Source organism: Plectropomus leopardus, chromosome 10 (assembly GCF_026936395.1).
Source record: "Plectropomus leopardus strain MGB_pleo_1.0 chromosome 10, ASM2693639v1, whole genome shotgun sequence".
Classification (NCBI taxonomy): Eukaryota; Metazoa; Chordata; class Actinopteri; order Perciformes; family Serranidae; genus Plectropomus; species Plectropomus leopardus.
Window position 1 is genome coordinate 9678708 of NC_142185.1, and position 17458 is coordinate 9696165.

The following is a 17458-nucleotide window of genomic DNA, read 5'->3' on the forward strand; positions in this document are numbered from 1 at the left end:
AAAATTGTAAAAGGTCAGATTTCCATGTCTTTTTTACCATAATATTATAGCATTTTATATTTCATATTATAGTTATTATGATAAATATTATAATATAATATAAATACGGTTAAATTACCAAAATGCTCAGTCCACAAAGAAATGCACACAGCCAATATTATAAAAAAAATGTGCTTTTAAAAGAGCCGTACGGACTTCTTTGAAGTTGTGATGTCACAACTTAATTTTATAATGGTAGAAACTGCAGTGATGTTACAGTCATTGCCCAGCTGAAATGATAGCACACAGATGCGGAAAGCACAGATGATATCCATTAACACGGACCAATCACAGCAGAGTGGGCTACATCAGGAGACAGGCGCTAAAACGGAGTGTTTCAGACAGAGGGTGAATACAAGAATATTCAGGTAGACAGTATAAGAAATAAGACATGTTTTTAAACATTAAATCATGCAAACATGTTCTAGAAGAAACCAAAAATACAGTCATGAACCTCAAAATGAGCATAATATGGGACCTTTAAATTGTTGTCGCATCTTGGATTGTACTGTATTCTATAACAAGAGGCAACAAGAGGTAGAGAAGGGGGACATTCATCCCATGATTCAATACATGAGTCATTTGGTGATGCTTTTTCGGGCCTGGGACTCCTGGCACTTGCATACATGGCACATTACATCAGATTTCCAGATGCCTGAGGACAATACGACAATGTTATGCCACCAACTTTTTCTTTGTGCCCTGTTGCTATCAGGTTACACACTCTGTTTCTGAGTCTCAGCACAGAAATATACATCTACATAATGGGACTCTGAGGGACAATGGATGTTAGGCACCACTCATCTAGCAGTTGTCCTGTAATGTGTAAGTAGTGGCTGTATATCTTTTTCTAATATGACAACCCCGGGTTTGGCAAATACACAGCTGCACTGAATATAACCCACATTTTATTCATTTTAGAGTTATTTTTTTTGCACATGAATTATTCGTTTTCTCCAGTTTATTCCAAACTCAGTGCGGCTGTTCTTGATTTTCCAAACGGCTTATCGCAACACTGCAGCAGAAGTAAAGCCAACGCGCAGCATAAAACAGGATTTGCATTATTATGACATGTGCATTAGTCATGTTGCTGCAGAGAAGTTTTTTTTTTATTTTTATAAAACTGAGTAGACATTACACTTACATTCAGTTCATGTGATCCAGCGGGGAGAGCAAAGCCCCTTGTGTAACACAGCTACTGGGGCTACTGTCACTGCAGTCACAGTCACAGTCTGATCTATATGACAGCCAAATGACCAGTGTACATACAGAGTAACCGGTGGTTTAACACTGATTACAATAGCCGTGTTGTCAGTGAAAAATGGAATTGACAATCCAAATCAAATTGACCAATCCTGCTTAAGAAAAGGGTTAGGCCCTCCTACCCCATACAGAAATATGTAAATACAGGAATGTGGGTGTACAGAAATATGGAAATGAATTTAAGATATTTATTTATGTCCTGTTTATGAGCTCTCATTTATGTATTTATTTATTTATGTTTTTAACCATCCATTCATTTATTTATTTACGACCATATTTATTTAAGAATTTGTTCGTTTCTTTCAAAATAAATTTATTTTAGCATTTATGAATTGTTTGTTTATTTCCATATTTACTTAAGCACTTATTTAAGGCTTTATTTATTAACATATTACTTTAAGCATTTATAAGTTAATTTTCATATTTATTTAAGCATTTATTTAAGCCTTTATTTTTTACAGATTACTGTAAGCATTTATAAATTCATTTATTAATTAATTTACATAATCATTTAAGCATTTTCTTACTTCCATGTTTATTTTAGCTGTTATTTGGGCATTATATATTTCTGTATTTATTTATTTATACTTATACTATGCCATTTATCATCCTCCATAATGTTTTAGAATCATTAATTGGACCATACATTTTTCATGACCTGTTCCATTAGTGTAGTAGACTGAGTGAGGGAATCTCAGTGACAGACAGGAGGTGAGACCGTTGACAACTGCAGTCAGCATAGCAGATGTAGATCAATCCTCATATCTCTGCATCAGGCATGCAAATAGCAGATGTTTATTGACTTGAACATTTTCCAACTCACTGTTGTTCTGCAGACATCAAAGTCAAAAGCTAATTTAACATTTCAGTTTTCAAATGCATGTCCAAGAAGATAAAGAGAAGCCTGAAATTCCTTGAGGTGCACCATCCGTCACTTAATTAGCCCCTTTGGGTAGAGAAGCACGACGACTTCTGTTATCCCTCTCTATTCGCTGTTGTTGCGCTGGAAGACCCAGAAGTGACAGAAATATTAAATTTCAAAGTGAAAGCCCTAATCTTCCGCTCTGAAGTTTGTCATTACTGAGTCATTTGAGGAGAGGGTGGAAAGCTTCATTTGTTGATATCTTCAGTATGTTCAAAAAAGTGTCCCCCATGCGTACAGTCCTTGATCCTTGTTATATATCTCTTCCTCTTCACAAGGCTACACCTCTCCTCACTTAATGCTGATTTTTTTTTTAACTTTTCAGTATTTGTTGATCATGTCTTTCCACTTTTCAGCTGATGAAATCTTAGTAAAAAAGATAATTGGCTTTCTGTTTATCGCACCTCTACAACATACCACTCTCCAAAACTAATACAGATGTCCTCACTCGACATTCATTCAATAACAAAAGCAATGTGTAAAGCACACCATGTGAAGAAGAGTGAGTGAACATAACATTATCCAAGGGGCAAAGCAGTGTAAGGGTGCAAGTGTAAGAGCATCGCAGAAAGCCTGCTGGCCAACACCTGTCTAAACAAATGTAGATGAAATACAATATAATCATCTGCTCCGAGATTAATAGACTCCTCTTTTTACAAAATGTCATCTGACCAGGCAGGTCAGTCAAGAGCATGTTCTTGTTCACAGTGACAGCCCCGATGCCCCTGGTAATGTAACAACTGGCCGAGTGAATCACAGTTTTGTCCAAATACTTTAGGGTGAACAGGGTTTGCCCAAAGAGATGCATGAGCTGTTCTGTCGAACTGTGAGTCTTACTTTTCCATTTTGCAAATGGAGCTCTTTTCAAGGCGCGTGCGTGTGTGTGTGTGTGTGTGTGTGTGTGTGTGTGTGTGTGTGTGTGTGTGTGTGTGTGTGTGTATGCAAGACAGGCAAAAAGGAAATTTCAGCATGTGGAAGCTTTTTCCTTGGCATTACATCAGAGCTTCGTTTTTTTAGTTTAGAGAGTTTAGAGAGGGGAGAGGGTGGTGCAACAAGGGAGAGGCATGCCAAATTATTTTTTAAGCACTGATGGGTGACTAAAGTTTTTTATTTTGGCTTTAGGGAGGGGCTTACAACGTTAAATTGCTGTATTTGTATAGATATTTTCCCTGCTTTTTAAAGAAAACTTGCAGAGTTTGGGATTATTGTTTGATTATCAAATTTCCAATGGTGCTTGACACCGACGCATAATGTGGAATGAAGGCTTCTGTCAGAAAAAAAACCCACACACCAACATAAAATCACGCAATTCTAAATGTCATACTGTCCGAAAAATAAGCTGTTTGCACTGATAGAGTGGAAAATTAAGATTTTTTCAGCTCGAGGATTTCATCTTCAAACATCTGAGGGTACATTTTGAAATCTAACAACTAATGGAGGGAGGGTCATGCATTTTCTACCAGTCAGCCAAAAAGGCTCAAGGAAAAATAATTACAGCTTTGGGGAGGGTAAAAACAAAACAAAACAGAGTCACACGCCAGTAACCCACTCTGAAAAATAATGAAGAGTCCCTAAAGTTTGGGGATTTCTATGCGTAACTTAAGTAAAATGGTGTACTAAATAGAAATATATAACAGAAGTTACTATATTCACGATGTATAATAAAAATCGACAATAACTTATACAAGTACAGTACAGGTTTAGTAACTATATGCAAATTTTCGTACCTGAACCTACAAGGAATCGTCTCCTGTTCTGCGGAACTGTTTATCTGCCGATGTGTCTACACGGACAACAATAGCAAACGGCATTCGCTGCGCTTCCGTTGCCCATGACACCGGAGCGAAGTTCTGACAGCTGATTCTCCAATCAGTTTATATCCCCTCGGAGCTCCCAAATAATTACTTTTGAGGTTATTTACAGTCGGACGTGCCTCCCATAAGCTCCGGTCGGAGTCGCAGACCGCGCCTTGAACAGAGGAGGGCGGCTGATTATGGTTGTAGCACGGAGCGCTAGCTCTGAGACAGCAGGTAAAAAACGCTGAAATGACACACAAGCTAACACTGGCTAGCATGCATAGTTCATTAATAACTCGCGTGCGTCTTCATGAACTAAAACAAGTGACATTTGCTTGTGCTCTGGCCCATATGTGTGAGGAGTAGCCTGAGCTGTGACTGGTTTTAAGCTTGAACATAGTGTCCAGCTAGCTGTGGTTAGCAGTGTTAGCGGTTTGTTATGACGATTAGTTAACGAGCTAAAAGTACAGGGACGGGTGGTAACTTCAGCTTTAACTTCACGGCATTTACATTAGCGTTAACCATGTTTTCAGTTCCCCCCGAGGCCTTTTTTTGAGGGATACGTACTTGCTTGTGTTTGAGTGTGATACTAAGTTAGCTAGGCTCATTTAGTACTCTTGCGTCTCAGGAAATATTTTGAAATTAAAGACAGAATACACTTTGTTTTACTAAACAAGTGAACTTACTCCACATGCCACTTATTTGGATTATAGGTGGCTATTTAAAAAGTGTCCGTTGTAGACTCAGGGATTGGATGTGATTGCACAATCAGATTTTTCATCATCGTGTTCATGTTTTGCAAGCTAGTTGTTTCAGTCTGTGTGTGCATGAATTTTCTCTGCCAACTTTGTTTTCCTCTGCATGGTCCTGTCCCAGTCCCTGCAGCTGTTTGACTAACATCCAGGTAGCCAGTGTCAGTGAGCAGCACCAGGGTGCAGTGACTGACAGCTGAGGCAGGTGGGCATCGAGTCTGATTCAGTGACACACATTTTCTGGGCCCGCTGATACCTGATCCCTTCACCCTCTGCTACTGCAGCTCCTCATATGAGCTCACCCGGTGCTCAGTCTGGACTCATGAAATGTAGAGATGCCAGTGAAGTGCTCCCCTAGAGAGGTTCAAAGACTGCTGCACCACCTGCAGAACAGTAATAGTGGGCTTTAGCAGAAAACTCGGAATAACAAAACATTTTCAAAACAACAGCAGGGATCAGCAAGACTGAATTAAATTTTATGAATTATATGAAATTAATGCTGTAAGCGTCCAGGTGGTTTTTAGGCTGTACAGATGTTGCTGCACCAGACAAGGTGATTGCAGATGTCTTTTAAAGTTTAAAAATTTGTTTCAGTTGCGTAATAGTTTTTGGTGACGTTAGATGACATACTGTATAATGTTTGTTTTTAAATGTAAAGGTCCGATATTATAAAATGTCTAAAATGTCAGATACTTTTTTTTTCTTTTAACTTTTAAAGCATGTATAGGTGCCATAAAAATACTGTAAAAGCACAGAACGCTCCACAGTCCACAGAGAAAAGCACACAGTGTGATGCTGTGATGTCAAAACAATACCATATGAATGTAGAGACTGCCTGGAGTGTTGTTATAGTCATTCCTCCACTGCAATGATGGTGCAAAGATACCAAGAGATAGAGGATGAAAACAAATGCATTCAAGCAAAGGGTTTAAGAAAAATAATGTGTTTTTGAACATTAAAGCATGAAAACATGTTCTAGTAGAATCCCCAAATAAAAGCATGAGTGTGAAAATGAGCATTATATGGGACCGTTAAAGCCAGGTCTCTCACCATGATCTACTTGGAATTAAGGAATGATATGTGCAAAACTGAACATTACTTTCTAATTTTAAACTTTTAAAATGATTCAGTTTTAAGTAATTTGATAATTAATGTATCAAATATTTTGCTACAGTATCTTTGACTTAAGCAGCCTTCTCTTGAAGCCTTCTCATGAAATACATGAATCCTTTACAGCTATTGCCTATTTTACAAATGCATAAATGCAAAAAAAAATTGCAGGAAATAAGTAAACACAGCAAAGTCAAATACGCACTCAGGCAGGTGCTGGCATTGATAGTTAGAGAAAGACGTGTTTACAAAGAGCAAATTATGCTTTCATCTCTGAGTTGAACAATGCCATAGATGATGGCTTCCTGCTGCAGCACTGATAGGATTGTTGGCAGAAGCATTACTCTTTTGGCTTCCCATTGTGTCGCTATTACAGTGAGTCTGTTGAATATCATTTAGTAATGACACAATGCAGTTCTGGCTATCAGAGGATTTGTGATGCTTGTCTCTGTAGGCTCCCCTTTGTATTGCACAATCACTTTTCTGAGATGATGAGTGGAGGTCAGAGATAAGGTGATCATGAATGTTAATGGCGTACTTCACCCTCAAATTGACCAATTATTAAAATGATTAGTCATGCAGGGTTACATTGAGTTTGTGAGGAAAACTTTGTTTTTCTTGCATGCCTCCACCAAAAAGGGCAAGCATAAGTTTTCATAGCAGCAAAAATACATCAAAACACCCATTTACAAACTCACAAAACTTGTGCAGTATAATCCAAGTCTTGTATATACAGTGATATGCTCAGTACCTCCCAAACAGGCATTTTCCCTAAAACATTAATATTTAAAACAGAACTGAAGGTGAAACCAAGGCCTCTCTTTGTTCTCTTTAGACTCCAATACGAAGGGTTTTTTAAAATTTTTTTTGGCGAAAATGCATGTCTGTATAAGTGAAGACAGTAAGATTATACTGCACGAGTTATATGGGAGCTTTTAAACAAATGTTCTTATTTTACTTCTGTTGTTAAACATATCCAAAATTAACAAATAAATCAATATGTTTGCCATGTTCCATTGAGGCATGTGAGAAAAGCATGTCTTTTTTCAAGAATCAAAGGTAATGTGGCATGACTAATGGTTTAAAAATGGTCAGTTTATGTGTGAAGTATTCCTTTAAAAGCGAATGATCAGAATTTCTTCAGCTCCTTCAGCTCTTACTGCAGTTAACTGCTGAAGAGCATAGGCTCTCTTAGACAGGAATGTTCCAGAGGCTGTGTTATTAATTACCTCCCGTGCAGGTAGTCTAATCTACGACCATAACATTTACATTATTAGACAATTAGTTGTCCCGCACATCTTTCCACAGCATGAATTCTAATTGCAATTGGCTCCTCTCCTCCTCTAATCGATGTCAAGCACTTCATTATTCCACCGTAATTAAATGGTGTCATAGTTGTTTAGATTATTGCTATAGGAAGTATAGGGAGGAGTAGACTTAAACCTCATCATTTCCCTGTGTCTCTCCCGTTAAACACTTTCCATCTATGTCCTTTTAATGTCTTCACTATGAGAGCCTTAATATGCATGAGTTGACCTTTAAAGACACCCATCCACATTCTCAACTGCGAGCAATAAAGAGTTGTCAGTTCACCTTGTGTGCATGTTGTTGGACTGTGAGAGGGAACCATAATAAATGATTTTCATAAAGATTTTGTGCATTTTTTTCTCTACTTTGCATCGTCTTATTTTTGCTTTCTGGTGTGTTTGATTGTCAGACTTTTGAGCAGCAGTGCAGTGCAGAGCAGTGCAGCGTGGGGCAGACCGCAGCAGATCACAGCAGCGTAGCCATGCTTACGTTGGCCAGTAAGCTGAAGAGGGATGATGGAGGGAAGACGGGCCGTGCCTCCGGAACCTCCGACTCCACCCATAGAGTCTCCATCAGGGACCGCCTCCTTACCAAAGGTACATAGGTCATCATCCACATCATCCATCATGTATTTCTCCAATTCAGATCCCAGAAAACGTACTAGGCAGATAAATATTTGAGGACTGACACTGTAGGCCAACACAGTTGTTTATTGACTATGTTTTCTTTTTTGTCTGGTTTATTTCAGCACAGAATGTAGAAGCGTTCATGCTGCTCATCCTCCATGCATGTTTGGGCTCTCTCTTCTACCTCCCTGTCTGCATTCCTCCTTTTCCCGCTGTCCACGTTTCTGCCTCTTGATCTTTGGTTTTTATTTATAGGTACCTCTAGCTGCCTTGAGATGCAGCTTCAAGACATCTGCCTCCTCTTTCCTCTTTGTCCTTCTCAGCTTTTGTCTTTCCGTTTACAGTTGTTTCATTCTCATCACTTTGTCCCGCCATCATTTCTCACCTTGTTTCCTCCTTTCTGGGTTCTCACCTGTCTTTGCTTTAGACCATACATTTACCTTTAACACATCATTTTACCCACGGACTATGACCAATGAAATTTAGGTTATAGTTTGATGGAACTGTTTTATTGTTACCTGGTTTGTCCAGGAACTTGAATTTTTTTGTTGGTAATACTGATATTGTCTAGAAGGTCATGAGGCCTTCAGGGAGTTAACTGTTATTGCCATCAATCCCAGTGTTTAAGAATTACTTGAATAGAATTTTTTCGAAACAGTGTTTGACTGGAAAGTCTTACAAACATTCAATTTTGGGCTCGAAATCTCATAGAAAAGGTAATGCGTCATACATGTGGTTTACAATAACAATGATATGATAATGTTCAAAGTGAATCATACATTTTTTTGTCCACTGCTGATTCAATATATTTTACAGTAGGGCTGCATGATATATATAAAAAAAAGCAACTATTTTGTCAGATATTGTGATTGTGTCATGAATTGTGATTTCAGTGAGTATTGTAGTTTCTATGTTTCATTTTCACTGAAAAAAAAAAAATTACAATGATGTGATTTTTGCTGGGGTCTTTTGTCCCCAGACATTTGGAATAAAATTTGTAGGTCAGGGCATCTATGTTTATTTATTTATAATAGTATGTTGTGACACATTTTACCTTTGCAAAAAATTGCAGCTCCTGTGATTTGGATATTGCCCTTGGCCCAGGGTTTCCCACACATTCATTTATATGTGGCAGTCCACCGGGGTAACAGCATCTGCCACCACATATTGATTTTCTATTTTGGAGCTGGACGGTTCATTAGGACCGCTATTGAAATATATAAACACCTTTGGGTTATCCATTGCACCTCACTCCTGGCGCGTAGAGCGTAATCCGGGAACAGACGGAGCGGTTGAAGTGAAACTTCACTTGCCTCTGCAGCAGCTGTTTCTCTAATCCATAGATCTGATCAGCTCCACTTTGATCAACTGATCAGTTATCCAATCTGGGGCTGAAAGTCCTTGTACTGCTGCTGAGGCAAATAAGAACTTATGAACTTATATGAACTTATATACTTACTTTAGTGGACGCACAGAATGATAAAAGGGGACACAACCACCCACCCACACACACACACACACACACACACACACGCACACACACACACAAAACGACAACCCCTTTGCCCCAGTATCACCTACCCCCTTGTATTGATTCTAATTCACACTGTTGCCATACTTCAATAATATTTCAATAAATTGTGCAGCCCTAATTTACAGTTCTACTATATACATGGGAGTGGATAGTCTTACAAACACTAAAGTATAATGCCCTCCAATAGAATATCAGAGTGACTTACTTTTCTCTCTCTTTGAATGCTGTTGCCTCCCGAAAGTTCTTTTTTTTTTCTTGAGGTACTTAAGACTTTTGGTTGAATGCTTACAGGGGTAATATTAAGAGGTCAAATCAAGATCTGAGGCAGGAAAGTGCTAAATGAGCTGGCCTGGGACCAGCACTTCAAAACACTCAAGCTGAAGATTACAGGCTTGCTTGTTGTAAAACACTGAGTAAAACATAGTCCAACTTGCTGGAGCAAAAAGAAACCTGCTCCCTGATGATTAGATGTTATTAATGCTTCTCTTTCTTGGTCTTGCCATGGAAGTTTCATTGTTTGGTTATCTTGTTAAACACAATCAATGTGAATCTGTCTGTTTTAACAACAAAATTGTATTAATCATTACTCTTTGGAGAACTTCAAGTGCCATGCAAATAGCTTAATCCTCATACCCACTGCACAAAATCCTGGCTAATTCACACTAACATCTGGCTTTTTTGGCATTCACATGAGGGTCAAAAGACTCAGTAGACACAGGTTTTTATTGCCTCTGGGTGTGACTGGCATTAGTGGGAAAACAACACTAAGGTGAATGCGTTAATTTCAGCTCCATAACTGGTGAGATGCAATGACGCGCCAAAACTTACTGTCTGTCTCCTCCTAAGAAGCGCTAAAATATTATTCCAAGTTGGTTTGCCCCGAGATTAAAGAAGCCACTGAAAAACCTACACAGACCTCTGTTCCTGCTGCTTTCTGATGTTTACCGGCTCTCCAGCCTGTCCGTGACATTGCACCCAAACACACAAACACAAAAGTTGACAGAAAGGCAGACTCAGGTGCTGCAGCGGTGTGTTCACTGGCAATGCAGCCATTCTCCTGTTTTTAGCGGGTTTACCTGTATATGAAAAACCCATGTGCAAGTGCTAATTTTGGTGGGAAAGGGGTATAAATGTGAAGAAGTAATGCTGTGCTTGTGGAATTGCCTAAACCATACATCACTGTAAGGAGTATACGGTCAAATAATGAAGCAGCTGCTAATACTGTTGATGGTACAAAGCTGAGAACCACTGAAAGAAATTGTGCATGATCTTAAGGCAGGTTTTTTTGACATAAATACATAGGGTTCCTGACATTTAGCACAAATGGCCTATGGTTAAGAGTATTTGTTCTGATAAAAGCTAGTTGTTTGTCTTATTGAAAAAAACAGTAACTCCCTGCAAGCGTTGTGAGAGCTGTTAAATAGCTGACCCTACTCTTTGACTGCCACACTGAAAGAAAACCCCACCAGTTTCACCTTATTCTTACACTGCACATCTCAAAGAATACATGTTTGCAAAAATGGCAATAGAAAACTCTTAGCATTTTGCACCAGAACAACAACACCCACCTCCCCTCGCCTTTTTTGTAAAGTTTAGAGGTGTTAAATCTGCTGACACACATAAACAGTGAAATGGTACCAGCAATCTGAAAACAAAACAGAGAATCTTAGACATTTTAAAAATCCATCCAGACTTGAACCAGAGGCAACACCAGCTGAACAACCCTCCGCTCTTTGCATGTCTCTGTTACTCCTCTTCATGCCTTCCTCTTTCTCTTCCTCTTTTTATTACTCCTTGATCGAGTCATTCTGTTTTTTTCTCTGTGCCACCTTGTTTTGTTTGCATGTACAGCTTGCATATAAGAGATTATTTACGCAGAGCATCTCTCCTTACTGACTCATTGAAAAAGTGTGAGTGTGACAGTTTAAGCTCTCAGTGTGTAAGGATTTGCGTGTGCGTGTGTCTGTGTTTTACCCTCTGCTCTTGTATTCATTGTTTCTTTTGTTTTTCTCTTAACAGAAGTTGCAGAACTTGAAGCCAATCTCCCTAGTGAGTATGCTTGCACTTCCACACACACTGATCTCATTCACTTGTTGAGTCAGACACTTTCTCTCTGAGATTGCTGCACTTTGCATTCCCCTCCCGTATTTACATTAGTGTTTGTTCAGAGCCACATCTTTTCCAATTCAGTACATCTGACAGTGAATAATTGACTTGATGCACCATAAATTCTTATAGTGTCCTCCCAGTTCTAAGATTTTCTAACTCGAGAAAAAAACACAACATGGAGGAATGATTCCAAACAAGGAATCAAGGCAAATCTGGCACTACACATCAAGGCCTGCTTGATGTATAGTGCCAGATTTGCCAAATATTTGTCAGTATATTTTGGGGATATTAGAACACTTTTACAGATGAGGCAGAAAAACTAACCAATACCAGAGACGAGCTATTTGTTTTGATTTTTGACTTTGGTTATTTTTGGTGTAGGTTATTTGTAACAATATTTAAAAGGTATAGTCTGGGAGTTTTCGAAGTGAAGCTGTATAAGATACATATCTATAGTATACACAGAGAAAAAGATGAGTCTACCACACTACAAGCTCAGCAATGACTGCTTTGGATTACAGCACAATGTATTTTAGCCCCCTAAAATTTTCAATGCAGGGCTTTTACAGAATGTTTTCACAGGGTGGTATTAGTGCTTTTACTTGAGTAAAATATCTAAATACTTCATTCACCACTGGAATGAGGGAATCGGAATTGGGACACTGCGCTGTTAAAGAAACCTTCAGCCTCGGTGACTATTATACTTATCTGGCCCGTGCATTATTCCCAAAAACAATGATGAAATATGGTCCTGTGTGGAAAGTATTGATTTTCATGAGGCTTCAACACTATGCTTCATAGAAACCTGGCTGTATGCCATAGATCTGGACTTGGTGTATGACAATGATGGATCTTTACTGTTACTGGCAGACAGGATTCCTTTGTTCTAAAAACACCATGAAGGACACAATTGGCTTCATGGAAGAAACACTCTCACAGACTGATTTTTTCTTAAGTTGTAGGTACAACAGAATTTGTGACATACACCAATTTTCTCTTATTTGGAATTTAGTAAACATTTACGAGAGGTAAAGGCTTGTCATTTTAAGTCATGAACATATAGTCAGTCCTTCCACTGCAGAAAGAAACACAACATAATAATTCCTTAAAGGAATACGTCACCCTCTAAATTAACATTTGTATGTCAGTTACTCACCCCCATGTTACTTTGAATTCCTCAAGAAGACTTTGTTTTTCTTGCATGCCTCCGCTGAACGAAGAATCCAAACACAGAGAAAAGTGATGAGTTGAATTGATAAGGGGGCCATGTTTAACAACAGTGAAACTTTAGCAGATACGTTGCTCTTTCCGTTTAGTTCCCCACCATAAAGGGCTGTCTGTTTGGGAAGTCCTGAGCATACAACTAAATTAGAAAATTCAGAATCAGAATCTGGTTTTATTGCCAAGTACATTGACATATACAAGTAATGTGACTTGGTGTTTTGGTGCAAAACAATCAACATAAAGGAGAGAGTAAAAATAGTGAATTTAAATAGAATAGAACATAAGATAAAAAATATAGAAGCAATTTAAATATATAAAATGACAAAGGTGCAATGGAGGGATTAATGTATTATGTTATTATTATTATGTATTATGTAAATAAATGAGACTTGGATTATTCTGCACTAGTTGTGTGAGTTTGTAAACTGATGTTTTGACATTATTTTGCCCTGATTAAACAGAGAGCCCCATGACATTAATAGATCAAGGATTTTATCACTTTCCTACGGGATGAGTGTACATATACAAAATTGTTTAATCTGAATGAATTTGACGTGATTGAAAGAGTTTGATGAAGACCATTACTTCTCAGATGTGCTAAAATGAGTCCAGAGTGCTGTATTATGCAGCCTACAGCAGATTGTCAGCTCTGCCTGACTAAGAGCTGTTTAAGAAGTCTCTCAATACAAAAGTCTGGTTTATAACACAGAACAAAAAGAGCTGATGTGGTGTTAAGTTTGATTTCAAACTTCTTACATGTGAACATGGTTAAAAAACAAAAACATTCTCCTTCGTGTTGACTGTCTTGTGTGCAGTACATGTCCTTGAACACCAGGGGGGAATGTGGTGCCGCAGGGAGTCCTAAGGCAAAAAACCTGTAGCCTGTGTGGACAGAATGAACATACTGTTGCTCAGGAAAGATTTAATAAAAATATAATATATTATCAATGTTACTGCCATTATTTGACACAAAGGCAAGTAATAAAAAGTAATGGCAGAACTTTATACAGCTGCTTCTGGCTGTAACCTTTGGCTGTAATAACTATTTTTTTTTATCTCTGTTGTTGTTGTTCAGGTACATGCAAAGCCAATTTCCCAGATGAGGACAAGCTGCATCATTTTCAGCTGGCAGTGTCTCCTGGTAAGAGAAAAAAACAGCTGTCTGTCTCCTTTTTCTGTTTCTGCTTTAATAATTTCACTACTGCTTTGTTGGTGGGATGCAGAAAAAATGTCAACAGCTTATGTCATTCTGACTTCCACATTTGCAGTGCCAGTGTTGATATACTTATTTTGCTTGTGGCTTATTTTTTGGTGGGCTGTGAATCCAGTGTTGTTTTAGAATTAAACACATTTTCAGTCTGATTCAGTCAAATACAGTTTCTGAAATAAAAGGCATACAACAATCATATTTGCTGGTGTAGTGCAAGAGATTCAGTCAGGGCTGTGAATTTATGAATCCCTTATCAAAGCACTGGAAAATGCAGGATACCAGCTGGTAAAAAAGCCAAACACAACCAAATTTCTTCAGGTGAATGGGTAAACCTAGCAGAGACCCTGGACCAGGACACTGAGATTTAACTATACTGCTTCTACATGTAAATTTTATAGAGATATTAAAGGTGAAGTATGTAAGATTTAGGGGGATCTGTTGGCGTCTTGAAGTGAATTGCAGTTCGCAACCAGCTGGAACTTCTTTTTGCCAGAATTCCTTCAGTGATCCTTATTCAAGAGGTTTTCACCGGGAGCCGAATAATCCACAGAGATCTCATCCCTTCCAAAACAAATGCACCAGGTGATTAAAAGCAGTAAAAACACTGAATAAAGCTTTCATGTTACAAATCAGTATTTCTCCGCCAGTGTTTTTTTCCCTGAAGCCAAATCATCCTGCAGAATACTCCTCCGCCCCAAAAGAAAGAACCCTTTCCACAAAAATAACCGTAATGGGTTATTAGAGACGGATAATGTAAATGAAGGGTGTTGCAGGGCAGGTAGCTCTGCTACTGACTGCCAATGAGGTCGACTAAACTCATTTTGAACCTGTTGCTGGTACAGCCTCCTACTGCCTCCCAGTGTGATTAACTCTTGAGCTGATGGTGCTGATGCTCCGTAATGTGCCAGGATTTTATAACTCTTTGATGACCACTAGATGCAGAGGCATTAAAACACAGGCCTTAGAAGTAAAACAAGAGACTAATGTAGGCAGGTATATGAGTTTATTGTGTGGGGTGGCTGCATCGCAGGTGTGCTAAAGTGACACTAACTAGTCAAGGGAGTGAATTTTATATTTCTCATATGTGCAGGTCGGTTGCATCTAAGAGAAAAAATCAGTGATAATAACGATAACATTGACAGTATGCAGTTCTCAGCAAAACTGCTTTTCTTTAAAGAGCCACACAGCCTCAAGGAAGTCTTGCAGTCGCATCCACTGCTTTCTCATTTCGTCTTCCTTCCAGACAATACGCAGGTTTCAGTTGTGCAGGTTGTGTGGGAGTATGTCATGCATGATCAAGTAGGACCCTGCAAATGTTAGTAAGGGTATCTAAGGGTATTTTAAAGTATTTCCTTGAATTGGCACTCCAGTGTTCTGTATTTCGATATCACTGCAGCACTGTCAATATTCTCCCAAGTCCGATCTGCTTACTCAGCAATGTTCCAAGAAAAATTGGCTACCTGACGAATATTGTACAAACCCAGCACACTGGTGTGGGATTACCCAGTTCTCTGGAGGCTCTCTTACCTCTCGCTGCCTGCTCTGTATTTGTCATCCACCTTCTCTCTGTCCCCAAGACCAGTGTCACCTTCTCTTTTCAAGGAGAGGGAAATGTGGCTTCATGTTTGAGTATGTGGAAAAAGAAGGACGGGTAATTTAGAGAGTGAAACAAGACAACATATCATGATAAACGTATTTAAATCTGTGTAATGAATCTGATGTGCTGTTTTGCTGGTTTCTATACTAATCAACCCGCTGTCTGGGGAGGGTGACTTGTTGACGGAGATAGTTGAACTGTAAAATTTTTCCTGAATATGTGTTTTTGAATATGTGTGTGTGTGTGTGTGTTAATGCTAATTTATTTGATTTATTTTAACTAATGTTTTCACTGTAAATACAAAGCATGGTAAATGCATTTGTATTCCGCAATGAAAAAGCAATAGAAAACTGATAAAAAAAAATTCAAACACCAGATTTTTTCAGACATGTGTTGGGAAAATTATGCATTATTATTTGCTAATCTCTAATGATTTAATAAAAATGATAACATGATTATCACAACTTGGGCCCTTTTTATTTTATCATATTCTATCAGTTATTCGAACACTGTATTCACCAAAGCCTGAGTCTTCAAGAGTCTTCTTTTAGCAAAGATATATCAGCATGTGTAAAAAAAAAAAAAAAGAAAGTTAACTGATTATTACAACTTGGGCCTTTTTTCTATCGTATTCCATTTCATATTTTAACACTGTATTCACCAAACTTGGGATCTTCAAGAGGGGATCCGAGTTACTGCAGAGGGACCGCCAAGTTATTGTTTCAAGGACTTAATTTGAGTTATATTGTTTATTTTTTTTCAAAAATTCAAAAAATACTTTTACATATATGCAATTTTAGGTGTTAGTATTACTAAATGTTTTATGTAGCCTTTTTATCTGGTTGCTTATTTAGTCTTTAGTGTAATCAATAGCATATTTGTCTATGAAAATATTTGGTATTTGCAGTGTTAAGTACTGAAAGTTTGCAATGTGCTCCCTCTGAATCTCATTTACTTATTCCTTATTCAAATAGTTAATCATATGAATTGGAAGTTTTTACGCTTAGACAGAATTTATTTCAGGCCTGTTCTTTGTGTTAAGGCAGCATTAAATGCTGCATTTTAGGCATGTTTCTTATTTAGTTGTGTGCATTCATTAAAAGAAAAATGATGGTTTTTATCAACTAAGGTGTTACGGTATCATGATGTTTTAGTAAGTGATGAATTCCTTTGTAATTTGTCCCAGGCAGTGTGTGAATGTGTGCAAGTGTAAGTAAATGCGTGTGAATGTGGAGTGTGTATGCCTGTGATTCATCTGTCTCCCTGCCACCCGAGTAAGCACTGTAACTGCGGTATAGTTTCCACAAAGCTCTTTGTAAGCAAAATCTGCAGAGAAAAGCAAAGATCAGCAATTAGAGACAAGGCTGGTGTCATGTTCTTAAAGAGGAGTTGATACGGCGATTGAGCTCTTAGAGGAAAGACTTGCTCAATTATTCAGAGCCTCTGTCTCTCAGACACACAGACACACACACACACATCTGGGACCTTCTCACTTCCTTTCACTTGCTCTATTCTTTTTTTTCTCTTTTTTTCTCCCCCACTTGTGTGCTTTTCTGTGTCCCTTCTAAAAGCTTGGCAATATATGCATGTTTTAACACAGTGGCCTCTATTTATCATTGTTTTCCACAACCAGTGCACCATGTTACTCTGGAGTCAAACTTAATATGGTACATTATCAAAATACAATGCCAGATCCAAAGTTCTAATGGCTGTATCAATAATCATGTGAACAAAAACATTGTCGCATAACCCTTTGCCATACATATTCTAGCTTGCTATTACTTAGTTTGACTCACCGTGTCAATCTAGCACAGCAGGGATTTGCCTCTCTGTGCAACAGGACTACCTGCCTAAAGGTGTTTCTTTAACTAATGACGTGTTTGTCTTGAGCAAGCATCAACTTCCAGGGACTGAAAAAGGAAGCCTACATGGAAGTCTAGAAAACTGCAGTTCTTTAAATGACTTATT

The 17458-nt window shown here is 38.3% G+C and overlaps 1 protein-coding gene across 3 annotated transcripts in view; it reads left to right on the top strand.

The window, feature by feature from the left end:
• Positions 1-4011: 4011 nt before the first annotated feature.
• Positions 4012-17458, top strand: part of ube2f (ubiquitin-conjugating enzyme E2F (putative)) — a 52929-nt gene continuing 39482 nt past the window's right edge. Inside the window, exons 1-5 of one of the 3 annotated variants that reach the window (XM_042494619.2) lie at positions 4014-4254; positions 4897-4977; positions 7600-7786; positions 11370-11399; positions 13759-13824. In XM_042494619.2, the coding sequence (XP_042350553.1) occupies positions 7672-7786; positions 11370-11399; positions 13759-13824 (211 nt within the window). In that variant the 5' untranslated portion in view covers positions 4014-4254; positions 4897-4977; positions 7600-7671. Of the gene's footprint in view, positions 4255-4896; positions 4978-7599; positions 7787-11369; positions 11400-13758; positions 13825-17458 lie in introns of all 3 variants that reach the window. The other 2 variants (XM_088083017.1, XM_042494618.2) reach the window with 2 other exon arrangements.